Raw genomic sequence first — 16,937 nt, 5'->3', positions numbered from 1 at the left:
GAGCAGCGGAGCAGGATGTGAACCTAGATCTCTCCGACACTGCACTGCACACACTGCCCTCTCCAACTACCAGACTAAGGGGAGGAGTCAGGTTCCCTGGGACCTGACACAAGCCAAGAAAGTGACCTCCCTTCCTCAACCATCTTTTCATCCCACTCCGTTAGAGAGCCAGTATCTTCTTTAATCAGAAAGTCTTATTACACGTATTTTCTGAGGATCTACTACACGCACTAAGATGTGCTATTTGTCGTCCAAAACTGACAAATCATCCTAAACTAATCATATGAAAGAAATTATACAGAATAAAGATATCAAACATGTTCAGTTTTCTCCCCGATTTTTGATAATCAAAATGTATGTTTAAACTTTCAAAAGAAATCATTAAGCTAAATTTAGATTTCAGCATTAATAACTGCAACATGGATTATTATTCTGTGACTACCATGTTCTGTGTGCTCTGAGGAGAGAGTACAGTCATTCATAAGTAAATGCAAACCTGATTAAATAACTTACATACTACGCTATTTAAGAGGAAGAGAATCAGAGGTTCTTTCACTGCGACACTGAACTCTGGTTTCTCCCTGAATGGGTCTATTCATGGAAGACTGGTGGGGCGAGCCCAAGAGAGGAGTGAGTTCATTCCTTTGTGGGGAAATCTGGGTGCTGATCCTACGATCACAATGTCTTCCTTCGAAGAAATACTCACTGGACACAAATGTCAAAGGACTGGTGGACAGAGAACACAGTGTGACACCAGCCACTGCCTCATCAGAGAAGTATACTTTAAATCTGAGCTCATCCTTCGAAAATAACATGAAGTAAGCCAAGTATAATGGGTCCTTGAACTAAAAAAAATTAAAAATAAAATCCGTCACAGATGTATAAGACGGAAAGTCCTTTTACAATGTTAAAACGAAGTTAAACTATACGACTTCGTGTCTTAATTACAAATGTTAGAAACTATTAGCAACACTGCTTAGAGCATGCCTGAAAACCTATACACCTATTTTATAAAACAGAAAAGCAGTTCCTCTGTGATGTAAAAGGAAAACACCTGAGAAAACATCATTAGCACGATAACGAGTAGAAGAATAAAATGACATTTCCTTAATCATAGCCTCAGGCATATACGCAGATATGAAAGCTTCCTGTAAGAACGTACCAAAAACAATGCCAAAGCATTCTCTGCCAAAAAGCTACATTTATTAAGACAGTTAAGTTGGTTAATTTCAACTACGAGTCATAAATATTATCTTCGAATAAGTGCTAAAGACAAGTTCTATGATACCTGCATCCAAATAATCCAAGTTACACTTAGCTTCTCCACAAACACACAACCAAGACTGGGCTAACTGCGCCATGCTGACGCCGGCTGTCCCCTCTGCCAGGAGGCCACACATCCCCCACTGAGCTCAGCAGCACATCGTGTGCTCCAGGCATCACCTTTCTTCCCTTCCTTGACTTCTGCACACTCTGGCTGCTGCAGGACCCCATGAGACCTCACAGCTCGGTGGCCACAGCTCCATCCCACGAAGGCTGGTACAGAGAAGGCATGCAGCTTTCCCAGAAAGAGCAGCCTTTACTCCACAGCCGTGAAGAACACCCGGGCTGAGCCTGGCCAGTGCGAGCTCCCCGGGAGGCATGAGGCGTGGAGAGCCAAGTCCAGGCAAACAATGGTGTCACACAGGAGGACATCAGGCAAGCCACACAGACAATCCCTGAACTGTCAGCCGTCACAGCAGAGCAAAACAAAGAAGGGCTGACTTCATTACCTCGCAGACACAGAAACTCACTCTGTCGTTCCTTGGTATCGCTGAGTCTACACATAAGTTACAGATCCTACTGCAAATTTTAGTAGGTACCATATGTTTTATTTTATATGTCACTGACAGTCCTTTAAAAATAAATAACTGATTTACATATGAGAGAAGAAACAGATATTAAGTAGTTTTTTAAATATTTGATCCAGATAATTATCATCATAAACTAAAACCAAATTCCAAAAACATAATCCTGGTTCATAAGCACAAGAGGAAAAACTAAAGAACAGCACAACTGTTCTAACCCTCTCCGACCCACTCAATCAGCCCCACATACCCCCCACACTGCAACCCACAAAGACATATAATCAATGCACGTTTCCTTTCAGCCCTGGCTATTTAAACAGTATTTAGTACTTAAATTTTCAAAAAGTAAATTACAAGATAGGACTTGAACCGCTAATAAACTGTCAGCCTCTAGGGAAAAGAGAGGAAGGAAGGGCAGAGCAGGGCTGCTGGAGGAAGCAATTCCTACAGCCCTTCTGGGCTCCACAAATCTCGAGGCTGATAAGGGCACAGAGGAGCAACCCCAATGCCCCCACCACTGGCAATTACTGATTTAATGTAGTTTGTTGATCTCTCCATGTTCTTAATACTTAATTACAGTAACTCTCAAAAAGCGTTTGGAGGGGCCATGTAAAATGTTTCTGTTTTATGTTATTGTACCTTCTGAAAGAAGTTATATTATTATAGTATTTCTTAATTTGGGGATTCACAAGGTCTTGGGATGTATTTCTTCCAAATAGTAAAGGTGTACTATACAATAGCTACAGCAAAAGCTGCGGGTCCACTATGATATGTCACCGCAGGAAACTGGCCTTAGCAAACAGACTGATGTGCATGACCGCACCATGATGTGTGAAGAGCTGGCCTTGGGAGCCCGGCAGACCTGGGTGCAAATCCTGGCTCTGCCATGTCCCACCTGGGAATCCACAAGTCTATGGCTCTGTCTCCTTTTTTTAACAAAAAGGGATTTTACGAGGTTGTGATAGACACTCAAGAGCATCAGCTCCCTGACTTAAGGTAGGAGGGAATCTTACAAGCCACCTAGGACAGCCTTCCAGTCCAAACAGGGAATCTTATTTGGAGCTACTTCTTACACAACTCCATTAGTCAGGAAGTAATTATTTTACAAGACAGCCTTTCCCATGATTAATCAACTCAATTTTTCCTTCCTTCAGTCACCAAATGCTTAGCTCCTACTCTTGTGCCTGGCTCCTGCTACCACCTGAAAACCTTCATCTAGATCTTCATCAATATAAAATGAGGAAATTATGTAAAAACAGGGGGAGCAGAATTTGTCACAGATGTCAGCAGGCCCCTCAATGTCGATATGAAATGTGGGTGGGACACAAGAAAGGGGGGAGACAGCTCTCCAGGAGAGCCACGGGGAACAAAGCTGAACACCCCTCTGTAATGCCCAGGGCACATGAGATGAGGAAACCTTATCCACAGGCCCCAGGGCAGAGACATCAGATGTCATGACTGAAAAGCAATCAATCTTGGTTAAGGTGGAGAGAAGCAAAAAGACAAGTAAAAGATAAAAGAAAAAGCAGTAAACCAGGGCTTGGGGTTAGTGCTGCTCCACATAAAGCTGAGAGGTCAGGTCGCCAGTCTCAGGTTCCCCTGGGCCCAGCACGCAGAGGTTCCAGGCAAGTCAAGGAGCAAAGGGGAAGGACAGGTGCACTACTGCTCTGGAGCACAGGAGAGGTACACGGAAGGCTGCTACAGCACTTTATGGAAGATACACATCTATTTTGTACAATTACTAAACTAGTGATTGCTACCTACATATTTGCAACATTTCAAAGGCAAAAGCCACCCTCTCTTTTCATGATATTTGGCATGAGGGGAAACAAATAGTTCTCTATTTGCTGTTCCAATAAATAAAGGGTACTGATGTGATGCAGTCAATAACAAGTCAGACTATTCAATAAAACCTGGAAAATAAAACCGGTGTATCACTGAACACATAAGGTCATAAGGACCTGTATCTTCCCAGATCAACATAGCTAAGAAACCTTGTTCTCTAATGACAACCAAAGAAACTCCTCCTCCCCTAGAAGATGTGACCCCTTCTCTCTAGGGGTGGGCAGCCAGCTGCTACAACAGGAGAGACATCTGTTACCATCCTGTAGGTGCAGTTAATGTTCTTTCATTGTCCAAACCCATCAAGCTTGAACATGTCACAAACATATTTCCTTTAATTATATGATCCCATCACCCTTGACTACAGCTCTCCCAGGTAATCCTCAAATGGGATGCCTATTTGCAAACAGAATGGTACGGTAGCCTCAGTGATGCACAAGGCCCCAAATGCTTCTAAATACTCTTCCTAATAACCATGAAAACCTCTTAAGAGCCAAGCACTTCGCCAGGCAGCTTAAGGCCAAGTGCAAATCCTCTTAACAACACTACAAGGCCAAGGCCAGCACGGTCAACCTCATTTCATAATGAAGTGACTGTGCAGGCAGCTAGGGAGCTTCCCCAGGCCAGCCCACTGACAGGGCACGCAAACATGACACACAAAGGCTAACCCCCACACCCAACTCCACCACCTAAAGCAAGGGCACCCCGATCATACTGACCTAAGACTGGAAACAGCCTGATTGCAAACAGTTTTCACATTCGAAAATAAAGGCTGGCTTCATCACAAAAACTAATCACCTCTTTATTTAAAGTATCCTGGATTTTTTCTTCCATTGTCACTCTCCAAGTCTGAGGCCCCGATGCCCCTACCGTCGTCTCGGATGCCCTACTTCCATCTCCAACACAGACTGACTTTGGTGCCAAAGTAATCGTCCAAAATCACTCTTACTTGCATTATCAAACAAGAAAATTCTGCCACTCAAAAGAAACCATTCTCAGGCACACTTCCTTCTATTTTCTATGACAACATTTTTACATAATTAAATCACATTACCTATATAATTTTATACTCTGCTTATTGCACTTAACATGAAAACATATTTTTGATTTTTTTTTAAATTTCATGAGCATCTTTAATAATTATAAATGGATGCATCGCTGGCTACTTAACCATTCTTGTACTGCTACATATTTAGGTTGCTTGCAACTTATTACTATAATAAATAAGCCTATGAAAACACTTGCACGCAAACATCTTGAAATATATTTCAGGTAATTTCTCTGGAGTGGATTTCAAGTAGAATTACTAGAAAAAAGGCTTGAGTATTTTCAGAATCCTATATACACCTGCCATACTACTTTTGAGACACCTCATATGTATTTACATTTCCATCATTATTAGAACTGAAGATTCTCTCTTTAAATCTCAGCTTACGGGATACATAAAATATTGCTATTAAATTTCTTATGGTTAGCTTAACTGTTCTGTCAGAGTGCTAAGGACTGAATGTTTGCGTCCTCCCAAAATGCATTTGTTGACATCTAAATCCCCAGTGTGATGGTATTTGGAGGTAATCAGGTTATGAGGGTCGAGCCCCCTCCTGAATGGTATTAGTGCCCTAATAAGGGGATGAAGAGACCAGAGCTCCCTCTCTCTACCATGTGAGGACATGACAGAAGGTGGCCCTCTGTAAACAGCAAGAGACACTTCATGGAGAACCCGACCACGTTGGTACCCTGATTTGGGACTTCTAGTCTCCAGAATTTTGAGAAATAAACGTTTACTGTTAAATCCACCCAGTCTACGGTATTGTTTTAGCAGCCTGAACTGATTAAGACACAGCCATCAGTATTTGCCGTTTTACACTGCACACACCCTTTCCTATCTATCTATTAATCTTAATGTATTTGTCTTAATGAGCTCTTCAGACATTAAGGATGTGTTATTATAACTGTTGCAAATAACGTTCCAATTAACTTGTAATTTGGTTTCTATTGTTTGAGGGCAAAGAATTTATTAAACTTTTATGTGACCTAATTGATTTTGATATTTTCCTTTATGTTTTCATTTATTGCTTTTAAGTTCTAAGAGGCCTTCCCTTGCCCCGATGCATTAACCAAACATACACAGATCCACTGGCAAAGAATGCAAGCCTAACTAAGCACAATCTTTAAGCCATCTTGGGCTAAACTCTGCTGCCCTGAGTATGAATACTAGGAAGCCGGGCATAAAAAACGAAAAGAATTTAAAAAAAAAAAAAAAAAAACAGTGTCCAACAGTGACTGTAGGGGAGAAAAACTAGAGTAACTCACAGTAAGTCACTAAACAAAAGAACAGCAACAACAACACTGTTGTTGGGAGGGAAAGTTCAGAACTGGAGGTGCTAAAATACATCTTCTAAAATGTCCAATTTTCAATGAAAAATTACAAGACATGCAAAAATCCAAGAACATGTGACCCATGCACAAAAAAAACGGCACTCAATGGAAACCGTCTGTGAGGGGGCCCTGATGCTGGGCTTAGCAGACAAAGGCTTCAAAGCAGCTATTACAAGTATGTTCAAAGAGGGACTTCCCATATTCTGGTTCTGCATATAAGGAGCTTGGAAGTCATCATTCCGTCCTAACAACAGGTAAAAAGCTGAACTGACTCTCCTTGGATCCATAGCAGAGAGGGGACACAAGGTCAACCACTGTGTCCAAGACTGGAGAGACCGACAGGCAAATACCAGGAGTCAGACTTACCAGAGCAGACACATAAGCAGAAACCATCCTGGGAACCAGCGTCGGGGTAGGAAAACCTGAACTGCAGGTAACAGACTGCTGGAGGCTCAGTGCAGACATGTCTGAGAGTTAAAAACTCTGGGGGGAGCTAGTCACAGAGAAGCCCCCACAAAATTGGGAAATTTATCTCCAGGAGCTTGACAAGGTTCCCACAGTAAATATCAGAGAAGAATGTCCTTGGGCTTCCAGGAGAGGGAGGGAAAAGGAACCATTCTGAAATATGCCAGAGCACCCTGTTCTTCCTAACAAGGCTTGCCCTCAGGGGAAGCTAGTTAACCAGAGCCTAACCTGCTGGGGTTTCATCAGAGCCTAACTGACCTGCGGTAAGAAAATTCCCAACTCCAACCCACTCTAGCCATCTTGTCCCACCTAAAGGGGGATAAAGAAAACTGAGAAACACTTGTGAAGTTCAGAGTCCAGAGGCATAGGCTCCCTAAAAGACTAAGATCTAATCATAATACTATAGAACACTTTCCTCCCTCCCTACACCTCACCACCACTTTACTGAAGGCCTATTTACAGCAGTCCCTTCTACCCAGTACGTCATGTCCATTTATGAGGAAAAAATCACAATGCATACCAAAAGGCAAAAAACACATTTTGAAGAGACAAAGCAAGCATCAGAAACAGACATGGCAGGGATATTGGACTTATCCGACTGGGAATTTAAAACACTATAATTAATATGCTAAGGGCTCTAATGGATAAAGTAGACAACATGCAAGAAAGATGGGCAATGTAAGCAGAGAGATGGAATTCCTAAGAAAGAGTCAAAAAGAAATGCTAGAGATAAAAAAACATTGTAACAAAAGTGAAGAATGCCTTATATGGGCTTAGTAGTAGACTAAACATGGCTGAGGAAAGAATCACAAAGCTACAGGATATATCAATAGAATCCTTGGAAACTAAAAAGCAAAGAGAACAAAGACTGAACAAAAGGGAACAGAACACCCAAGGACTGTGGGCCAACTACAAGAGATGTAACACACATGTAATGGGAACACCAAAAGGAAAAGAGGAAAAGGAAAAGAAGAAATATTTGAAACAATAATGACTGAGAATTTCCCCAAATTAATATCAGACACCAAGCCACAGATCCCAGGAAGCTCCAAGAACACCAAGCAAGATGAATGCCAAAACAACCACACCTAGGCATATCGTCTTCAAACTATAGGAAATGAGATAAAGGGGAAAAAACACACATCTAATAAAGGACTGCTATCCAAAATATACAAAGAACTCTTAAAACTCTACAATAAGAAAATGAACAACCCAATTTTAAAAATGGACAGAAGACCTGAACAGACACATCACCAAAGAAAATATACAGATGGCAAATAAGCATATGAAGATGCTCCACATCACACGTCATTAGGAAACTGCAAATTAAAACAACACCGAGATACCACTGCACATCTATTAGAATGATGCATATCCAACCCTGATAACACCAGATGCTGGTGAGGCTGTGGAGCAACAGGAACTCGCATCACTGCTCGTGGGAATGCAGAATGGCACAGCCACTTTGGAAGACAATTTGGTAGTTTCTTACCAAACTAAACATACTCTTACCATACAATCCAGCAATCACACTCCTTGGTATTTACCCAAAGGAGTTGAAAACTTAAGTCCACACAAAAACTTACACACGGATGTTTATAGCAGCTTTATTCATAATTACCAAAAGTTAGAATCTACCAAGATGCCCTTCAGTAGGTGAATGATAAACTGTTGTACATCCAGATAATTGAATATTATTCAGCACTAAAAAGAAATGTGCTATCAAGCCATGAAATGACATGGTGGAACCTTAAATGCCTAATAGTAAGTGAAAGAAGCCAATCTGAAAAGTCTACAGTCTGTATGATTCCAAATATAAGAAATTCTAGAAAAGGCAAAACTATGGAGATAGTAAAAAGATCAATGGTTGCCAGGGGTGGGGTGGGGAGGGATGAATAGGTGGAGCACAGAGGATTTTTAGGGCAATGAAATACTCTGAATATTACAATGATGGATACATGTTATTATACATTTGTCCAAATCTATAGAATGTACAACACCAAGAGTGAATGCTAAAGTAAGCCATGGACTTTGGGTGATTATAATGCGTCAATGTAGGTTCATCCTTGGTAAAAAATGTACCATTCTGGTGAGGGATGTTGATAATGGGGGAGGCTATGCACATTTGGGGGCAGGGGGTATATGGGAATTTCTCTCTCTTTCTCTCAATTTTATTGTAAACCTAAAACTGCTTTAAAATAATAAAGTCTAAAGAAAAATGTCCAAAGAACTGAAAGAAACTACACCTAAAGAATTAATGGAAAGTATAAAAACAATGACTCAGTCTTATTTGACTATAAAAATAATCAAATGGAAATTATTAACTGAAAGGTACAATAAATAAAATGAAAAATTCACTAGAAGGGCTCAAAATCAGATTTGAGCTAGCAAAAGAAATTATTAGCAAACATAAAAAAGAGCTCAATACAGATGATTCAATCTGAAGAACAGAAATAAAAAATGACGGAAAACCAACAGCGCCTCAGAGACTTATGGGACCCCATCGTGCTCACCAACATGTGCACAATGGGAGCCCCAGGAGGAGAGGAGAAACAGATCACCAGCGTTCCATAACGACAGTAATAAATCACCAAGAATCACTCTTTAGTTCCCAGTGTTTTTTGATTTGTCTTGACTATTGCAAAACAGCAGAAAGATACATATCCATCCCCACTCATGCCTGTCTCCTGTGTCTTAATTTCAAAATGTTTGCACCTCCACCTGGAGCACTCTCCTCACTGCTCTCCACTGATCCAGAGTTGAGACTTAAGCCTTTCCTGTCACTGTCTTTAGTAACATCAGCCCACACTGGTCTTACCTCTTGGAGAGCCTTCTTACCTCTCAATGGGGCTAAAAATACCTACGCTGCAGTAGTTTTCTGTGAAAACAAATCTATACAAGAAGTGTAAAAATGCCTAACATATTAGCTACTATATGTGGTTCTGCATGTTATATTCTGTTCTATACTTTACCTTTCTATACAACTTGTAAATACAGCATTCAGAAAAGCTGAAATTGATTCCTGGCTTAGTCACTAACCAGTGTGTAACCTTGGACAAGTCCTTTAACCTCTAGAGCTTTCTGTTTTCTCCCCTGTAAATGAGAGTGCTATATCAAAAGATGATTTCTACGAATTCTCTGAATTTATGTCAGTAACAACCGCAATTTTAACATGCTCTGCTTACTAACACAGCTTTATTACACAATAATGTAGATGTGATTGTGAGATCAAGGTGTTTTCCCACCATTCTAAATGAAAGAGTTGGCTGAGTCAGAGAGAACAGCATGCATGATATAAAGGCTCTTTTTTTTTTTTTTTTTTGTGAGGAAGACCAGCCTTGAGCTAACATCCGATGCCAATCCTCCTCTTTTTTACTGAGGAAGACTGGCCCTGGGCTAACATCCATGCCCATCTTCCTCTACTTTATACGGGACACTGCCACAGCATGGCTTAACAAGCGGTGCATCGGTGCACACCCGGGATCCGAACCAGTGAACCCTGAGCCGCCGCAGCAGAGCACGCACACTTAACCACTAGGGGCCGGCCCCGTGGCTTAGTGGTTAAGAGCACGCACTCCGCTACTGGTGGCCAGGGTTCGGATCCCAGGTGTGCACCGACGCACCGCTTCTCCAGTCATGCTGAGGCCGCGCCCCACATACAGCAACTAGCAGGATGTGCAACTATGACATACAACTATCTACTGGGGCTTTGGGGAGAAAAAGGGTAAAAAAAAAAAAAAAAAAAGAGGAGGATTGGCAATAGATGTTAGCTCAGGGCCAGTCTTCCTCAGCAAAAAGAGGATTGGTATGGATATTAGCTCAGGGCTGATCTTCCTCACAAAAAAAAAAAAAAGAAAGAAAGAAGGAACTCTAAAAAGGCCCTGATTATCCTTCAATCTGAGGAGGATTACAGAATACATAATGCAAAGGAAAACAACCCACCAGGATTTCTAGAAAGTATGGCTACCTAGGGACTACCTAAGGGAAGCCAGATTAACGAAGAGACTAGAGAAATGCTGCTGGCATCAGTTTAGGAGCTGCTAACTAATTTCCTCTAATACAATTATTTGGACATAAACTCTAATAGAAAATAAGTAGCTCCCTCATTGGAACATCACTGTGGATTATGACTGCATTATGCACCACATGAAGCCTTCTGCAGAAAAGAAACCAATGTCTCACATAAGAATGCAAGAGGAAAAGGCAGCTTCACGAATTATAAGTTTTCCTACTGTGAAACCCTGAAGAACCATAAAAACTTTTGTGTCTTTTTGTGGCTACATGCACAAAACCACACATATAACACATAATACATACTAAAAAGCAAAGAAGTTAGTAGAGCCATATCCCAGGAACAAACGTAAAACAGGCACATAACTAAAGAGGAGGTAGGGCGCTGAGCACAACCAGGAAAGGCAGGCGGCCCCACCGAGTCGTCGTACAGGACGTGCTGAGGGTCTGACACTCTGAAAGGTGACAGTCAGGGTGGAAGTCAGAGTCCAGATGGTGAAAAGAAGAAGAAGAAATCGGGGAAGCAGAGGTGAGACTCAAATGAAGGATTTTCTTAGGACGAGAAGGATCCAGAGTTGACCAATACATGGAAAAAGGAAGTCAAAGCCTGCTAGTGGGGTGCGTTCAGCAGCATCCTGCACAGAGACCAGTGAACGAGGAGAGGTAAGGAAGTGGAACTGTGAAAAGAGGCAATACAACGGTGGCTGGAGGTGAAAGAAAACAACTCCTTGTCTCCACTCACGGGAACACACACTGACAAGGGAGAAATTCCTGCCACTTCTGTTCACTGCTGTACCCCCAATGCCTTTCACAGGGCCTGGTGCAGAATGGGCACCTATGAAACACTTGTGAAGTGAATGAATTTCCCCTGAGGCCAACTTGTTCTGTAAGAAGATTTGGTGGCAAACGGCAGGTAAACGCTTAGGAGAAAGCTGAATATGCAGACTCCCAGCAAAGACTGCAGCCATAGGTGGGGGGGCGGGTAGAACCAACGCATATTTAAATCTGTCACAGCTCTTCACCACTTCTAAATAAAAGTACAGAAAATGAAACACTCATGATGAAAGGGCTGATGCAGAGAAACATTACTCAGTTGCTATTTCACTTCAAAAATTCAAAGGTCTCATGGACTCAGATTTATACCCCCTGATCAAGAAATAAAAAAGATCGGGATGGCAGAAGAAATAAATAAATAAACGCACACTTTCCACAGAATTCAAAACACATACATGTTTAGAAAGTTACTTTGTTGGTTTACCATGCCAAGTATATCATGCCAGCAATTTAAAATTTTATCCAAATAAAGAATATCATTTTCTATTTCTGTAGCATGTGCAACTATTTAGGGACAAAAAAGGTTTGAATTAGATATTAGATTTAATACTGCAGATATTTTTTAAGCTCACGAACTGCTCATATTAAGTTTCAAAATGCAGCAAGTTTTAGTATTCTGAAACACTTTCTTTACTATGTGTAATGTCTAGACACTCTCCTCTAATTTCATGCTATTTGATCAGTCCCAGGAAAGACTATGCTAAGATATAAAATAACCTAAAAACTATATTGATCTAAAGTACTTAGAATCTACTCCAAATATGAGTATTATGGCATTCAATGCACATAAATCTTTAAATCACATTACACAACTTTTTCATATCTCATTTTGGAAGACTTATAATGGTATGGGGAAATAATCACAATACCAAGTTATCTGATAAGAACAGGGTACAATTCCATATATACAATATTAAAACAAAAACAAGAATATTATAAAAATACATTTAGAGATTAAAAGGAAATATACCAAACATTACTGGTGTTATATCTGTGTGGCAGATAATGGATAATTGTTATATCCTTTTTCATACTCTAGGTAGTTTTTACCTATATTCTACGCTGCAGAGTTTTAGAGACGTTCAAAAAACAAGTTATTCTTAAAAATGTTTTGCAATTACTCACCACATTATAATAGCTTTTGTTAATGGCAGTCGTATCAAATCCTTTGGGAGGGCTCTTCAATGCACCGGATTTGGGCGACACGGGCTTTTCTGAAATAAAAATGTAATGTAGTTTTACTGATCAACACTAGAGACGACCAAATGCACCAGCCCCCCACATAGCCCAAAGCTACCGGTGCAGCAACCTCAACTGAAGTCACACACAAGGGGAAGCTGAACAGAAGGCCTGGGCGCGGCGAGGGAGGCATCACAGCATCTGCATCTCCCCACACTCAACCCCTGAGGTCAGGGAGCCAGCACCCTTCACAGCCCTGCATCCCTCAGCCCATCCTCCCAGTTCGGGCTGAAAATCTATGACACATTACACTGCGTTGTGGTCAGCAAACAAAGAACTCTAAGTGCTGCAAACTAGACACAGACTCCTAAACTAGGAGTGCAGTAAAGGTAAAACATTACTCCGACAGAACTAGAGAGAATGTTGGCAGGCACATAACAACATTAAAACATCAAGACCCATGGTCTGGACTGTATTTCAGGGATTCAGATCATTCAGAATGCAAGTCTCTCTAAACAAGTAAGGTCTGGCTAAAGGCAATAGATAAAGGAGAAGGAAAGCCACCGCAAGCCAGAGCAAAGACAAGAAAAACCACCTGTCCTAAGAACCTCTGCACCAGGGATGACGATGGAAGCAGCCATGATCACTGCAAAGATTCAAAGATTTTAAAATTGCATGGCTTTCATTCAACATTCATTTAAGAGATACTTATTCAGCATAAGGGAGGCTGAAGAAGTGCTTGTTAACTGATAATAGCTCTCAGGATGTGTGTCTATGTGTATCTATCACTAGGTTCCATGGGGGTGGGGGTGGGGGGTGTCTATCACTGGTACTATGGAGAGTCAGGGTGTGTCTGTCTGTCGTTGGTTCTGTGGGGTGAGTATGTCTGTCCATCACAGGTTCTGTGAGGTGGGTGTGTCTGTCTGTCTGTCTATCCTTGCTTCTGTGGGGTGGGTGTGTCTGTCTGTCTATCACAGGTTCTGTGAGGTGGGTGTGTTTGTCTGTCTGTGTCTATCGTTGGTTCTGTGGGGTGAGTGTGTCTGTCCATCACAGGTTCTATGAGGTGGGTGTGTCTGTCTGTCTGTGTCTATCCTTGCTTCTGTGGGGTGGGTGTGTCTGTCTGTCTATCACAGGTTCTGTGAGGTGGGTGTGTCTGTCTGTCTGTGTCTATCCTTGCTTCTGTGGGGTGGGTGTGTCTGTCTGTCTATCACAGGTTCTGTGAGGTGGGTGTGTCTGTCTGTCTGTGTCTATCGTTGGTTCTGTGGGGTGGGCGTGTCTGTCCATCACAGGTTCTGTGAGGTGGGTGTGTCTGTCTGTCTGTGTCTATCCTTGCTTCTGTGGGGTGGGCGTGTCTGTCTATCACAGGTTCTGTGAGGTGGATGTGTCTGTCTGTCTGTGTCTGTCGTTGGTTCTGTGGGGTGAGTGTGTCTGTCCATCACAGGTTCTCCAAGGCTACCAGGGCTGGATATCAAATTGGGGCTGGCAGGGAGGAAGGGAGAAATTCTGATGAGTATTTCCTAAGGGGCGCGGTTCATACGACCCCCATCCCCCTTCATCTCCCCTGCAGGGTCCTGCTGTATAAATCGCTGTTACTGTCCCTCTGGTGTGTTCAATGGAAGGAGGCTGAGCACATCTGTCCAGAAGCCCTCTCATTAGGTAGTATTTCCCAAAACAGCACCTTCAACCCTAAACACACCCAAGCTTTAGGTTCCTAATTCCAACTGCCTGCTCAGTATCTCCATTATCTTCTTAGCAACAGAAACTCAAAATGCCCAAAACAAAACGCACTATATTTAACCATGGAGTGGTTTATCTAAATCTTCCTTCAATGCCTCACTGTAAAGGCTTTCCAAATGGTTGAAAATAAAGAACAAAACAGAAGGTGTTACCCCTAATTGAAAGAATTCTCTCTGCCCACAGGATGGAAAACAGAACTCCATGGAACTAAATTACTTCTAAAGCACAAGAAACACAAGGAGAAAAACCAATCTATTCTAGATAACACACTTTCTTTCCCAATCTCGTATCTGCAGCTAAGAATTAAACTGTGGAAGAAAAAACCATGACATGTTTCCATCCTAAGGAAAACAATGCCTTTTCATCTTTAAAATCTGCAATTTGGGGAAAGAATACACACTAATAGTAGAGGGGGATCACTGAGGCCTCAATTACAGCCATCAAGATGATAAAGAGCACACACTCCACATGCATGCAAGTGAGGTCAGTTTGTAAGAATGACCTTGAGCCTGCTTTAAGTTATTTTAAAACCCAACAATTTGCAACTGTTTTATTTTACTTCAACTTAAGATACATCTCACACTGTACTTAATAAAATTCAATTAATTTACTATAAGAACTATAAGCAAAAAGTTTTTTCAAAAGAAAGTTTCAGGCTACTAACATTATGTAAAAATACAGAATAGGCAGAAGGGACCCAGACAACTCAGGCTTAAGTCCAAACAAGCTGTCTTTTCTCCCTTAGAAAAACAGAATTCACAATTCTGCTGGCCTCTAAACCAAAATTACTGGGATAGGAAGTCTCATGAACTCATCCCCAAAACCTTGTATTCAGTTCTCGACAAGAGGGCTCTATGGTCATAAGGCCCCCACACTGAGTTGTCACACAAGGAGCTGTGCCTGCTTGCAGTGCCACCATCTGCAGCGCTCTCCCTCCGAAAGAAAGCCTAACTGCCATGAACAGTCGGGGCAGGTCCCTGCAGGAGAGCCGGAAGAGGAGAGGCCCTGCCTGGCCCTCACTCAGGCAGCCCGCCCACCAGCCAACGCTGTGAGGCTCTCATCAGAGGGCTATAGAGTCCCCTGGCAAATGGCCACACCAGAGGCCATTCGTCATCACCATCCCCAGTCCAGGCTCTAGGGACAGTCGCACCAGAACGTGACATACGGTGAACAGAAAGGGTAGCAGGAGCCTCGGTTCCCAGGTTTACTGCAGGAACTCCTGTGCAGCCTCAGTGAGCCCTCTAGTACCTTCTACCAAAAAAAAAAAATTTTTTTAAGCATTAAATGTAATATAACAGAGGTGAAGTTACGGCCATTCTTAACAGAGAGAAATTCACAGAAAATACATTAGAAGACACTCAGCCATCCCAGTATCCTAAGAAAAACAAAACATTCTTGGTCCATCTGATAGCTAAAGATTGATACGATTCCCTTACTGAGGGACAGGGAAACAGCAAGAACGTAATTTAGTGTTACCTCTCCAGGGCCGCCTGAGCAGCAGATCTTCCCTTTCTTGCAATGAACTAAAAAAACGCTGAAACCCACCCACCTCACCAAAACTACAAAGGTATGCTGTCACGGTCCCTTCTGGAAGTTTCTGGTGCCACTTCTGAACTGTTACAACCTGTATTTCCAAGCCTGGTCCATACTTATACTTTGCAATTCAAATAAGATAACCCTTACTCCACTAAAAAAAAAAAAAACAGAATTTAAACATAGATGCGCTAAAAGAAAAAGGGGTGGGGACTCCTGCATGCCAAAAGTAAAGGAGGCTCGCAGAACACTGCCAATGACGTGCCAAGAAGGGCAGCGCCAGGGCTGGGCTGCAACCAAGGCGGGGACAGACAGTGCTGGCCCCACCATGCTGAGTGAAACAGGATGGGTCCCCTGCTGACCCATAAGGCTGACGACAGGAAGCCCAAAGCTTCTGTCCACTGGTCCACAGGAACAGCAAGGAAGTTATTGGCCACTCGGGGATGGCAGGCACAGCCTATGAAAAATCAAAGCCCCGAGCCTGACCCTGCTGAGGCATGCAATCCAAATCTATGCTGTCCTCTTGCAGGCCCCCCAGGATGTGCCCGAGGCAAGAAAACCCTCCGGAAGCCCTGAGGAAGCAAATCTTACCCTTCTCTGTAAGAATACTTCTGCAACCCAGGGTTCAGAGGTACCCCACTGAACAACCATCCATCAAAGATGAATCCGTAATAAAAAAGCATAAGGTCTGAAGAACTGAACCACTAAGAGAGTATAAATGGATACAACACACAAAGGAACTAGCACCCAAGACACAGAAATAGTGGGATGATGTAGGAGCCTATACAGTAAGTATGTTTAAAATGCCTGCAGAGAAATCAGGACCATAATGAAGAAAAAAGGCACTATGAACATGAAAAACAGCTGGAAAAGTATGAGATAATTTCTAGAAACAAATACAATGATCACTAAAATGAACATCTCCATGGACTTAACCTGAGGAGGGAAGTGGGGAACTGAAAGAGATCTGAGGAATGGACTCCAAATGAACAGAGTCCAGCAAAACAAAAAACATGAAAAATAGGTTAAAAGCCACAGAGGGCAAAATAAGACATCTAACACGACTTTCAGGAGAAAACAAAGGGAATGAGCAGGCAGCATTACTTGAGA

At 42.2% G+C, this 16,937-nt stretch overlaps 1 protein-coding gene across 8 annotated transcripts in view; it reads right to left on the bottom strand.

Moving 5' to 3' along the window:
• The window catches only part of ARHGEF7 (Rho guanine nucleotide exchange factor 7), a 148,028-nt gene that overhangs the window by 53,470 nt on the left and 77,621 nt on the right, over window positions 1-16,937 (bottom strand). For all 8 annotated transcript variants that reach the window (XM_058548502.1, XM_058548498.1, XM_058548496.1 and 5 more), the window contains one exon: window positions 12,504-12,592. In XM_058548502.1, coding sequence (XP_058404485.1) covers window positions 12,504-12,592 — 89 coding nt within the window. The remainder of the gene's footprint in view (window positions 1-12,503; window positions 12,593-16,937) is intronic.

Source organism: Diceros bicornis, chromosome 9 (genome assembly GCF_020826845.1).
Source record: "Diceros bicornis minor isolate mBicDic1 chromosome 9, mDicBic1.mat.cur, whole genome shotgun sequence".
Classification (NCBI taxonomy): domain Eukaryota; kingdom Metazoa; phylum Chordata; class Mammalia; order Perissodactyla; family Rhinocerotidae; genus Diceros; species Diceros bicornis.
This window is presented reverse-complemented; position numbering and strand designations above follow the sequence as displayed.